This window comes from Pleurodeles waltl, chromosome 5 (assembly GCF_031143425.1).
Source record: "Pleurodeles waltl isolate 20211129_DDA chromosome 5, aPleWal1.hap1.20221129, whole genome shotgun sequence".
Lineage (NCBI taxonomy): Eukaryota > Metazoa > Chordata > Amphibia > Caudata > Salamandridae > Pleurodeles > Pleurodeles waltl.
The window spans coordinates 745153434-745165875 of record NC_090444.1 but is presented as its reverse complement, the minus strand read 5'-3'; the positions used below and the strand labels follow the sequence as shown (position 1 = coordinate 745165875).

General features: G+C 46.0%; 1 protein-coding gene across 1 annotated transcript in view; it reads left to right on the top strand.

Moving 5' to 3' along the window:
* Positions 1-12442, top strand: part of BCL2L11 (BCL2 like 11) — a 156070-nt gene that overhangs the window by 54696 nt on the left and 88932 nt on the right. The window contains exon 3 of the mRNA XM_069234706.1: positions 4900-5012. Within this exon, the coding sequence (XP_069090807.1) occupies positions 4900-5012 (113 nt within the window). The remainder of the gene's footprint in view (positions 1-4899; positions 5013-12442) is intronic.

The following is a 12442-nucleotide window of genomic DNA, read 5'->3' as shown; positions in this document are numbered from 1 at the left end:
AGTACCCCTTGGTACTCACTACAAGCCAGTCCAGCCTCCTACACTAATGGCTTCGCTAATGCTTGCGTTATATCACCTGGCCTTCATTCAAACCTTGCATTGAACCTGGTGAATAATTGCATTCACCACCTCCACTGGTGCAGTATCCGCTCCCCTCAGCACTATTATAGCGCACAAACATTTGGTGGATGCAATGATTGGTCAAGTTCTGTGCACTGTGATTGAATTGCTAATGGCTTTAGTTTCTTGTTGGAAAAACATAAGAACTGACACTTTTTGAAAAGTGTTGTCATGATAACGCAACACATTTGAACTTCTTAAAGATTTAATGGCAGATGAGCAACCTGTCAGATCAGACACCTACACATCGATCACTCCAATCCTCACAGAATCCCATTATGTCACTGTCCAGAACCCAGTGCATCACCATGACATATACAAAATTCTACTAGCCCATATTCTAGAAGTTCCCATTATAACACCCTTCCGTTCCCAAGCACCATTTTCTTCAACAGCAGTTTGTGTTTTGCACTTTACTGATAAACCGAGTCGTGTATAAAGCGAACTGTGACTTTGCCTTACCTTTTTTCGCACTCCGTATATACATATATCGTTGCATGCACGAGCACTCATTTGTACAACGACCTTGCTGTTTTGTTTTTGTATAAATGAGTAGTGCTGTTTCTCAGTCCCGTGGTGCGCACTTTTTCGACTGCAGGAAGATGGGTTGTTGACTTAGCCACAATAAGAGTTGAGCTCATGAACTTCAGTTTGCCCATAGATTGCTGCCGTTTGAACACTATTCCTCTAAACATAGGCTATTTGACAATTTCTGTAATTTAGGGATGTCGTTTACAGAGTTAAAAGGCTATGCCTTCGTGCAGTCTGAAGGTCACGCGATTGAATCTTCATAATACAGTTCGAGTTATTATGCTTGATATAGATGAAGGCTTGTAATCGTCAGATCCCAAGTTCGAACTCTTAAAGATGGCGCAGACGAGTTATGCACCTCTTGCAAAGGTTGGCTTGCAGCTGTAAGGGTAATCATTTGAATCTCTGAGGGGCAAATTCAACCTTACTTTTTAGCACTGCCTATAAAATAATTACCGTGGAGTTGATGGGAAATTAACAGCTACCATTTCTCTCCAAGAAATAGTTAAACGTATTATGGGTGCTTTTATAAAAAAAAAAAAAAAAAGGACGTATCGATAGAATTACCTATATCAAAACTACCTATACATTCAATATTATCGAGCATTGTTACTTGTACAGCCAGGCGATACGAAGCTGCAGTATATTGAAGATAGTTCTCCCCTTTCATTCTCCTGTGCACTTTTTCTTCACTTTTTTTCTCTGCAAATCTTTTTCTAGTACAAAAAGCGTGAGAAACTAGACCACTTTCCATAGTCATGAATGCAAGTTGTGAAGCGAGGCTGCATCTTTATTTTTTTCACTAAATTCATTTCGGTTTGCAGGTTAAAGTTTAGTCCTATCGAAAGCTTAAGGATTAGAACAGCAATCACCAAAAATGTGCAATTTGCATATTGTCTTCCTAGAGAAAATCTGGGCAGATGGCAGGTGTTTGGACAGAAAAATCCTCTGCATGGTAGAAGACGTGTAAGCCTGCCCTGAAAGCCCAACTGAACTGTCTGGGTCCCTATTTCTGATTTTTGTTGTCTTAGACAAACACAGATCATGTATGTGTGCCATGACATAGGCTTGTCTTACGGAATGCAGTCTTGTTGGAGCTGGAGGAGTGCCCAAAGTGCAACCCTTATATCTGTGAAAGGTTACCACTTTCACCAAAGAGTTACGTGACACAAGTGCAGTGGTAGAAGCATACAGTGTAGAGCTCAGTAAGAGTGAGGTGCTTTTTACCATGCCTCACTGGAGTGAGGCCTCCAGGCTCACTCCCCTCTTTAAAATTACACTGATGTGTGCTTAACTCACCCTTGGCCTACATCAGGTAGGTGTAGAGTGCTGTGCAGGAGTAGTGACTGCACTGGATGTATGTGTGCTTGGGAAGGGTGCAGTACAGGAATAGAGCAGTGCTGTGCCGTTCATTTATATTTAGTGCATGTACTGAGTGAATGTATGCCCATTGGGAATACAGTACATGGAGGATGTTGTTCTGTACATAGTTTGAGCTCAATTGAAGCATGTGCAGGGTATACGTGTTCTTGCAGGGAGTGGCAATACATGAAGAGTGAAGTGTTGTGCAGTGCGCACATGATGAGCGTGAGTGCTGGCAATGCGTGTTTGCAAATAGCATACCACAGTACAATACAGAGAAGCTACAATACTGAACATTGTACACAGATTGAATGTGTGTGTTGAATGTATATGTGGCTGTTGCGGCACGATACAAGGAATCCACAATGCTGGACAGTATGTGTGCTGTGTATGTATTCTTAGTGCAAGTGTTCCTGCAATGGTCCATTACATGGAAGACCCTGGGTTCCATTTTGGGAAGCCCAGGCCTTCCTGGTGAAGACATGAAGAAGAGCGGAATCCCCCTGACTAATTAGTGTGTTGCTGCATTCCTGTGGCCTAGGAGGGGCACACTGGAGGAAGGGAGGAGGAAAGAGACTCTACCAGTTTACACTTCAAAAGGGTGCTCTTACTCAGTGATAGATTAAAGGAAGCTTGGACACGTCTCAGGAAGGAGATAGGGCTGATAAGGGAATCATAAAGAGTGGGACCGGCAACCAAGTATTGACCTTCTGATTCACATACCACTGTGGCTGTCTTTCAGGTGTGAACTTTAGTCACTACCATGGCCTGTGTTAAGGGGATTATCCACTTTAGAGTTTCTCCTACTATGACAGCCTTTCGAGAGGAAATATGAGGAATGAAGTGTACACTTCCGAAGAGGTAGAAACTCTACTTAAATCTTCGCCTCAGACCCCAAATCCCATTTGGTGTCTGGAAATGGACTATTGTGAGAAGGGGAAGCTTGGCAAGACATCTGCCTGTACGAGGGCTGTAGTCCAAGGCCTGCTAGTCTCCCTGATGGGTGAGCAGGACATTGTTGAGGAAAACCAAGGCCCACCTACCCAGGAGCCTGGAGCACCAGCAGCTGCCTGTTTGTCAGGACCAGTGTGCCCCCTGATAAAGAGGAGAGAACATTGGAGCGAGTGAGGTCTAGTGTGCAGCCCTACCGAGGTGAGTCCCAGTCGAAGGTCCGAGAATATAATTGTGCACTGATCAGGTCATGTGTGTGCAGGATTCATTTGGTGACACCCCGTATGCCGGGATAGGGCCGTTGTGGATTGAGCTAAGCATGGAGAGCTGTGCAGGAAGTACCAAGCCTGTACTGTCTCATTGCGGTGACCCTGTATGCCAGAGGGGGGCTACAGTTGAAGTAATTGTGTGACCAGCGCATCAGGACTGGTGAATGCCTCAGAGGCAACCCTGTATGCCAGGAGGGGCCACTTTGGCGTGGGTGATTGCACTGAGGCGCCTCCACAGTGTCCTGAGGTACTGCTGCAACCCGGTATGCCAGTACTAAGGTGCCAAAGAGTTTGGGCTGCAACTGCCACATTGGAACCTGTGCATCAAGATTCGCCCCTGATCGACCCCCGAAGACCTTGGAGGAAACCAAGGAAGCTGTAGCGCCCTTGCTGGTTTCTGGTCAGAAAGTGGAAGACCAACCCCACCCTGTGTGGGAAAGACTCTTCTACTGCGTTTATGCAGGCCGGGAGCATATCTGCTCACTGGCGAAAACCAACAGTGCTGCTCAGGAGAGAGCATGGGACTGCTGGCTGCTGCCACTTGTACCACGCACATCTTGACTTAGCCGAACAGGATCAATCCTTGCGAGGACCCTCTGGCACTGTCACTTCTGATATGCTGAATTGTTTGTGCTGCTGGAGCAGGTTAAACCTTAATTCGGCCTGTTGGGCCCCAGAGAACTCTCAGCTAAAGGTGCTGCGACAACTTTGACACTTTTGACTAATTCCTAAGAGTCATTCTCTGGATGCGGCCACCTTTTTGTTTGAATTAATCCCAACCGCACTACAAAGATGAGGGTGGGACAGTGATTTGCCTGACAAATGCTAATGCCTCTATCTCAAGGGTATTGTGCTGTTCCTTACAAATGTTATTCCTTTGCTTGTGTAGAGTTAAAAATAAAATCCTACTTTTTCATATAAAAAAAGCAAGTATTTGACTGGACATTAATTTATTGACATTACTGCATGCACCTTGAGTTATGAGTCTTGAGCTGTGTGTGCAATGTGATAGACACTGGTTGGGAGTTTGGCATTGCCGAATTAACTCTCCTTCCTTCCAAGGTCAATAAAATATCTACTGCTTATTTTGGTGAAAGTAAAGCCTGTTCACAGTGCAATTAATTGGATAAAACTGCAGTACTTGTTGCAAACATGCAGGAGTAATATGTGCTAGGGGTCCACTCTACATGGATAATTACTTATTGTATTGGTTTTTGAATGCTTCACTGAATCACATTGTTGATAAGGTTCCTTAAAGTTGCTCCTAATGTGGGCAGCAACTATATTTTAGACGTGGATTATGAGGCTGTACCAAGTGGATCATTGTGGATCAAAAATTATTCATATCTGATATGTTACAAATCTTGCCATCTGGGCTTATGATTGTAGACTTTCTTAAATGTGACTTTCTGAATAATAGCAGTGGCAGCATGAAGCGAACATGAGCAAGGCTGTTAGATACAGTTAGTTTAAGTAAGGGTGAATCTGATGATGGGAAAAAGAATCCAAGACTTAGATCAAGTAATTTGTCCAAGTGGCCTATTCCAGTGGAAACAAGTACCCTAATACAAAACTGCCTTGCCTTCTATGTACTTTTTATGTATTCGTCTATTAGTTTTATATCTATACGCATGAACAAACTCAATTAGATCTTTTGCCTTTGCAGCATCCCGAAGTCCGTCACTGTCAATGCCTGAAAATATGCGGCCTGAGATATGGATTGCACACGAGCTGCGGCGCATCGGCGATGAGTTCAATGCATCGTATCATCCGAGAAGGGTAATACCTTAATGTGATATCATTTCTGATGTTGACCAGGGTGTTTGGTGGTGAGTGCTCGCTTCTTGCATTTCGTGGTTTATGATTCATTGGTGATCATAGACTGTGTACTCAGTTGTGTACAAAGTGAAATTTGTAGTTCTAATTCTGTCGTGTTGTGACATTGGAAGGGCATGAGAGCTTATTGAAAAGATGAAAGCAACTGGTGTGAGCCAGTTTGTTTCATTTATATGGTTCTAAAATCCTGCGTTTTCCTAAATTGAATGGAAAAAGATCAGATGATGAATGGAATGCTGAACAAATAAAACATTCACCCCAGTCACAGATTTTTTTTTTTGCATGCCATGTCATTCTAGTTTGGACCCACACACATGTAAATCAGTCTTGGTCCTGCTCCCCATGGGATCAGTCCAGCCTGAACTGCCAGGCCAGGTTCTCTCTCTGCTGGAAACAAGCTTCCTGGAACTGGTTTCGTCCAGCCTGAACTGCCAGGCCAGGGTCTCTCTGGACTGGAAACAAGCTTCCTGGGACTTGTTTTGGGGTATCACCCCTCATCAGACAAGCTAGCTTGAATCCGGTGGCATAGCGAGCATAGGACCCACGTCTGGGCATACCCTTCCCACTTACTTGCCACATAATCTTTTTCTTATTTGCTTTTAATTGCCTCGACTTCTTTAGGGCATTGGTATCTCGGCTGGATAAGCTAAGCCTACACAGTGATCTATTTATTGCTTTCTTTTGACTTTGAATTTTCCTGTTTTGTGAAATGGGGGAAACAGGTGGTTAAGCATAAGTTTTGCTATTATTTACTCATGACGAAGTACAGAGGCCTTCACCCTTATTTAACTCTCCACCTTTTTAATGTCTTCTAGTAGATATATAAATTCAAGATACTCTCACAAATGTTCAAGGTACTCACATTAGTCCAGGTTCTGTCTGCACTGGATCCAACGACTAGATGGTATCTTTGAACTTGCAGGACACTTACTTTTAATATGCCTGTCCTGGACTAGGAGCATTTTCAATTTGCCATGTACCCCTTTGGCCTCGTCATTGCCCCTTGGATATTCAAGAAAGTGGTGGTCGGTGCACAGTTTCAAAGGTTGGAAATCAATTTTCCCTATCTTGACGACTGGCTGTTGAAGGCGGGCTTGCCACAGTTAGTTGCAGACCACCTCCAGATGACCGGGAACCTCTTCACATCATTTGGGTTCACTATCACCATGCCAAAGTCAGACCTGACTTCAGTTGCAAAGCTCACTTTCATTGGTGACTTCCAGGATATGGTGCAGGTATGAGCCTTCCGTCCACCACAATGAGCCAAGGACATTCAGGGTATTATCCCAATATTTCAGCCTGAGTCTTTGTTCTCGGTGAAAGTGGCCGTAAGGCATCTTGTCCTTCTGTCATCTTGCTCATTGCTTTGTCAGACAGTGTGCGCAGACTATGCGGTGGAAGCAGATGTCCAAGTGGGCCCCACCCCACGGCCACCTCTTGGATTCCATCCAGTTTTTGGAAGAGATTGCAAAAGTCCTACAGTGGTGGCTGCTGGATAGTGATTGGACACCGGCAGACCCCTCCCCTTGTCCCACCCAGTGCAGACTGTGGTAACTGAAGCAATACTTATGAATAAGGGCGGACAGCTGGTGGAAGTTGAAATCTGAGGACTCTAGTCTCCAGCAGAGAACAGACTGCATGTCAACATGTTAGTTACAGGGCATTCATCTGGCATGGAAAGCCTTCCTACCACTAATCCGAGGAGTCTGGTTCAGGTTCTCATGGACAAAAAAAACACGGCACGTGGTACTGTAATAAGAATGGCGGGTCGGTTCCTGAGTTCTTCGCCTCTGGACTTGGTTGAAGTACCAGGATACTTCCCTTGTCAAGAACCCCCGGTAGGTCCTTTCAAGCCAGGGTGGGCATACTCTGCTGACTGCAACTGGCAGGTCAGGAATGGTGATTACATCCCTTCTTGGCACTGAGAATCTCACAGCAATGGGTAGAAACCTGGATAAAGCATTTTACCACTGTCTAAAATCCAGTGGCAAACTGTTTGTGTGCAGGAGTTTCCAAGAATGGCCCCCTCTGATTCCATTCCAGATAGTGGCACATGGGACTCATGTATGCCTTTTTGCCGCTGCCTCTCCTTCCCAGAGCTCTGAAGAACAGTAGCAACTGGGCCCCAGTCATCCTAGTGGCTCCAAATAAAGCAAGGAGAATATGGCTTCTGGGCCTTCTGGTTATGAGCATCGTTCCTCCAGTCAAGCTACCACATTGGGGTGGTGAGGGGGGGTGGTTCTGGGCCAGCAGCAGGGCAATGTTCTTCACCCGAACCTTCACAATCTGCACCTCCATACAGGCAAATTGAGCGGCAGCAGTTTGACTGCCTTTGGCCTTCCTTCCAAAGTTATGGACTTCATCCCTACTACCCATTGTCCTTCTACTTGTGTTAATGTTGGGCGCTGGAACAAGTTTATGGCCTGATGTGTCATATGTAGTATGGAACCTTTACAGGCAAAATTGTCATACTTCTAGATGTTTACTTTGTCTCTGGTGCAGCAAGGACTTGCATTGGGGTCGGTGAAACATTATTTGTCATCTATTTCTGCCTTTTTGTGTTCGTAGGGCCACCCATTCCCTTGTTCACTTCACCTGATAAGATTTCTCAAATGTCTGGCACATAGGTTTCTCCCCAACCCTTCAGGATGGCATAGTTTGGTCTTCATTTTCCTCATGTGCACACCCCTCGAACAAATACACAGCTGTCCACTACATCGGAAGGCTGTTGTTCCTAAATCCAGTAACTTTGTCTTGTACTGTAAGTGAACTCCAAGTGCTTTTGATGCAGCCGCCTTACACCACCACATTCCTGCACTTGTCTCACTCCAGTACTTTACCTTGCCCATGTTTTCCCCCGCCAATGGCGTTCAAAGACCAGAACGGTACTGTGCGACATTTTTAGTGGATACAACTTGGCCGCTTTATTAACAACAGACACATGGGCGATTGCTCATAAGTATTGAAATCATTTGTTGTGGCGAGGCATTAATCTTTTGCAGCATAGCCCGCATCATCACTGCTATTTAAACCATACTTCTGTTATTAAATCATCACACTTAGTTGGTGGTCTCATAAATCAACAATATCAGTTCAAAATCAAGTTCAAATCACCGTGCAGTTCTTACAACCAGAAATGGCAGTGACTGATCGGCCTTTGAGTCCTGGCCTCTGTTTGTGATGTCTCTTTTTCCCCTTTTGTCTGTAAGCAATCCCACATTTTGTCTTGGTGGGGGCTCAGTCCATAGTGTTTGTTTCAGCATGTTTCTCTGAGGGGGTAGCCTCTAATTTTTTGGATTAGGCCCATCACGCTACCTTGCGTGTGTCTGTGCCCTGCCATCCGTCCTGGCGGGTCTGGGCTGCGAGTGCCGTGTTCCGCTTACTCCCCTTAGCTGGCCTCTTTTCACCCTGCCGTAAGGCATCCCCAGGTGTGTGGACTTCCATTTGCACACCGTCTTACTAGGTGTGCTTACTGTCAGTATTGATAAAACCTCCTTTAATTACCGCCACGCTGCCTGAGAGGCTTACGTCTCCGGGCAGCTCCCCCAGCTTTGCTTTTTTAAAATTATTATTATTATTATAATGTGCAGCCTGCCTGTGCAATTCCTTCAGACAGGTTTGCCTAGAAATTCTCCATTCCTTCCGATGATAGGTGTTCCCCGTCCAGTGCGTACAACTCCGGTTGCCTGGGGTGGATCAGACCGTGGCGTATGCTTTCCAATACTTGCAGACTGCAATGTTCAGCTTCCTCCTGGAGTTGTCCACCGCCTTGCTTGACAAAGCCCCACACCAATTGAATCTCAGGATTGTTTCTGACCAGATGATGGTGGTGCTGCCACGTAACCTTGTTATTTCCGTCAGACTCTGTCTTATCTCATTCAGTACGATCTTCCTCCCCACCTGGGGCAAGTCGTTACTCCCCCCCCCCCCCCCCCCCCCCCCCCCCCCATGGATGATTATTCTGTCTGGTTGTTTCTGAACTGTCTCTACTAACACTTGCACTGCCTGTGAGAGTTGTGCTCACTTCATGCTGGGGAAACCCCACCATTTGATGTTTCTCACAGTTTGGACTCTTCTCACTTTATTGATGTTCTGATTCCACCTTGCCTGTAATCTAGAAATGAAGAGGTGCCCAGTCACCCATACTGTACTGGTTGGTGCGCTTGTCAATGGAATCAGAGACACAATCTGTCAGGAGAAATTGGGTGTGGCAAGGCCCCGTTATATTAAATGTGGCCGTACGTAGCTTTTGTATGCTTTAAAGTGCCACATACCCACTGCTTTGATGGCGTTTTCCTCCAAACCAAAGTCTGCTGCCGTTGTGGCTGCCCCATTGCGAAACGAGTGTGAACCAAAAACTGCTGGTGGCAAGCCTCCATGCCTTAATGCTTTGCGCATGGCTGCCGTGAACTGGTATTTGCTCAACCAGTCCCCAGTGCTGTGCATAAATAGGTGGGCCGGCAATCCAGGGCGCGAAGGAAGGTAATTCAGACCAGACAATAATTTGTTTGTGCTATGCAGTTGAGCTGAATCCAAGTGCCCTTGCCCCGCTGGTCAGTTTTTGATATCTTTAGTAAAAAACGAACCCTATCAGACTCCAGTCTGCAATCTTCGGCCTGGAGTTACTGCTGCCACCCATTCTGTTAGCTGTGGCTACTATCTCACTTATGCAAAAAGCCCCAAAGAATGCTGTAATAAAAGCTGCTCTGAATAGACCTAACTCATATGGGTTGTCTGCCACTGTCTCCAATGTGTCTATCAATAGTGTCAGCCTATTGAAATCTATGGCATGTCTGTTGTCCAGTTTTGGTCCCTCGAGCCGTTTCCAGCCCTTTATGGCTGTTCTAATGTAGTGTGAGGCTGTAGGATCTGTCCCCGTCTGAATCTTTCAGAAATGAGCCACCGCTGCCAGGTGGGCCTGTGCCCAAGACTTAGTCTTCCCCTGCTGGTAGGTCCAATTGATGAAACGGTCAACTGCCGGTCCGGTCGCCGCCAAATCCCTGAGCGACTTAAGCCCTCCTAATTTCCATCAGTGACCTGGCGTGTTTGGAATACCTCTTGTGTGTCTCAGTTTTGAGCACATTCCCAACTAATATTGACAAGTCTGCTCCGCCAGATCCCACAGACCTTGTGAAAAAGGAGTCATCACCTGTCTCGCCTCCGGGGCTAGTTTCCTGAATCTGTCCATCTGGGAACGAGAGAGAGCATATGCTCGTGAATTTTTTATGCCCTGCACGTGTCTAGCCCTGACATCCAGATTCCCCTTGAGTTGCAGGCTGACCATTCGCCTCGAAAGTCTCAGCGTGTCAGGGCAGGATGCCGATCCCTTGTTTATGGCTAATACCACTCCTAGGTTGTCGGATCATATAGTTAGTTTCATGTTCTACAGTTTAGCCTTCAAGACTGTCAAGGCTATTACTATGGGAAATAGTTCTAAGAATGTGATTTTCCTGGTGATTCCTAGGTCATACCACCTGGCCGGCATTTGCCTGCACACCACTCCGTGCCTAACAGCGCCCCAAAACCACAGCCGCCTGTGGCGTCTGAACTATGCCTTCTCACTGGCTGATATCCAACCCTCTCTCCAAATAAGCCGACAGTTGAATTGGTCCAGGAAAGAATCCCACATGGCCAAATTGCTTTTTTCTCCTGATCCTAGCCTGACATGGTGGTGTTTCTCGTGCAAGCCTGATGTCAGTCTGCCTAAACACCTTGCAAAGACCTGCCCCGCTGGGATAACCCTGGTTGCGAAATTCAGTTTGCCAACCATCCTTGTAGCTCCCCAAGGAGCTGCTTCCTTCGCAGTTACCTGATCTCCTCCCTTAGCTCTGACACCTTGTCCCCCGGGATCCTGGAGGTTCCGCGATTGAATCTAGCTCGATGCCCAAGAAAACTATTGTTGACGCTAGGTCTACCGTTTTTTCTGCTGCCAGGGGGCACCTGTTTCCACTGGCAGGTCCTGAAAAGCCCTCAGTAAACTATCGCATTCGCCTGTGTCTGCTTTACGAACAAATAAGAAATCATCCTGGAAGTGCATTTTTCCCCCAGCTGGATATTTTTTGTGTAGCGCCCATTCCAAAAATGTACTAAACTGCTCTAAGTAAGCGCAGGAAATGGAGCAACCCATGGGCATAGCTTTGTCGACATACACTTACCCTTTGTGTTTGAGACCCAGTAGGTAAAAGCTGTCTGGGTGAACTGGTAATAAGCGGAAAGCTGACTCAATGTCCGCCTTTGCCATTATGGCCCCTCCGCCTGCTGACCTTATATCAATGGCATCATCTACTGTGGCGTAACCTGCTGAATAAGATTCAGTGGGGATGCTGCCATTCACTGATGCATCTTCTGGGAATGATAAATGGTGTATGAGCCTGTATTGTCCTGGCTCTTTCTTTGGTACCATGCCCAAAGGTGAAATTATTAAGTCTTTGGGGAGGGGAAGCAGTCCTTCGATGCGACCCAGACTCGACTCCTTGTCTATTTTTAGCTGAACCACTTCAGGGTGGTGTTTGGGCGATATAAAAATTTTGCCAGTTCTCCCTACTATCTGACCTCTCACTGGGATCTTAGAACCTTCTTCAAATCCTTAAGCTAATAGCGCTGATTCTTTCTTGTTTTAGTACTCGTTGGCTAGTTTCCTCAGAAATTGTGTGTTGATAGGGGATCTGGCTGTTTTAACATTTCTCCAGATCCTGGCCCGTGCCCATGTTGAAAGACTATCTTTAATGTTTCTTTTTCCTCTCTTTCTTGTCTGATCGGTGCTTGCCTTTCTTGCATGCTGCTGCTGGGTGAACTCCCCCACATGACGAACAGCTGTGCCTGAACTTACAGCTCTGTCCCCATGTGCACTCATCTGTTTCGAATTTCCAACAGATAGCCTGCGATCTCTTGTCCCCATGACCCTTACCATTGTGCTAGGGCTTGAATCTATGAAATGATTTGAGTTCCTCGTGTTTTCCTTTGTGATATGTGTTTCGAAAGGGCATATCCCCCCTCCCCACCCAGGATTTAACCTCTTTGGCTACCATCATTTTATGTATGTAGCTAGACACATCCTCTTCGTTCCATTCCATTTCTGGGTGGGCCTGCATTTTTAACCGAAAACTTTTATTGTATTCTAGCCATGCGTCCCCAAGGAATTGGTGGTGTGAATCATGTTTGACTCATATAGCTAGAGGTCCGCTGCGCTGCGAGGGAATATTTCTACTATTACACAAGCCATGATCCTGAAAGCATCCAACCAATTCTCAAAGTTCCTTTCTTTCCTGGCTCTCTTTCTTTCCCACCTATCCTCATCTTTCTTATCACACATGGTACGATCCAAACCTTCTAACTGAATTTCTAGTGGGGTAAAAATGTCTATAAATTCCTTC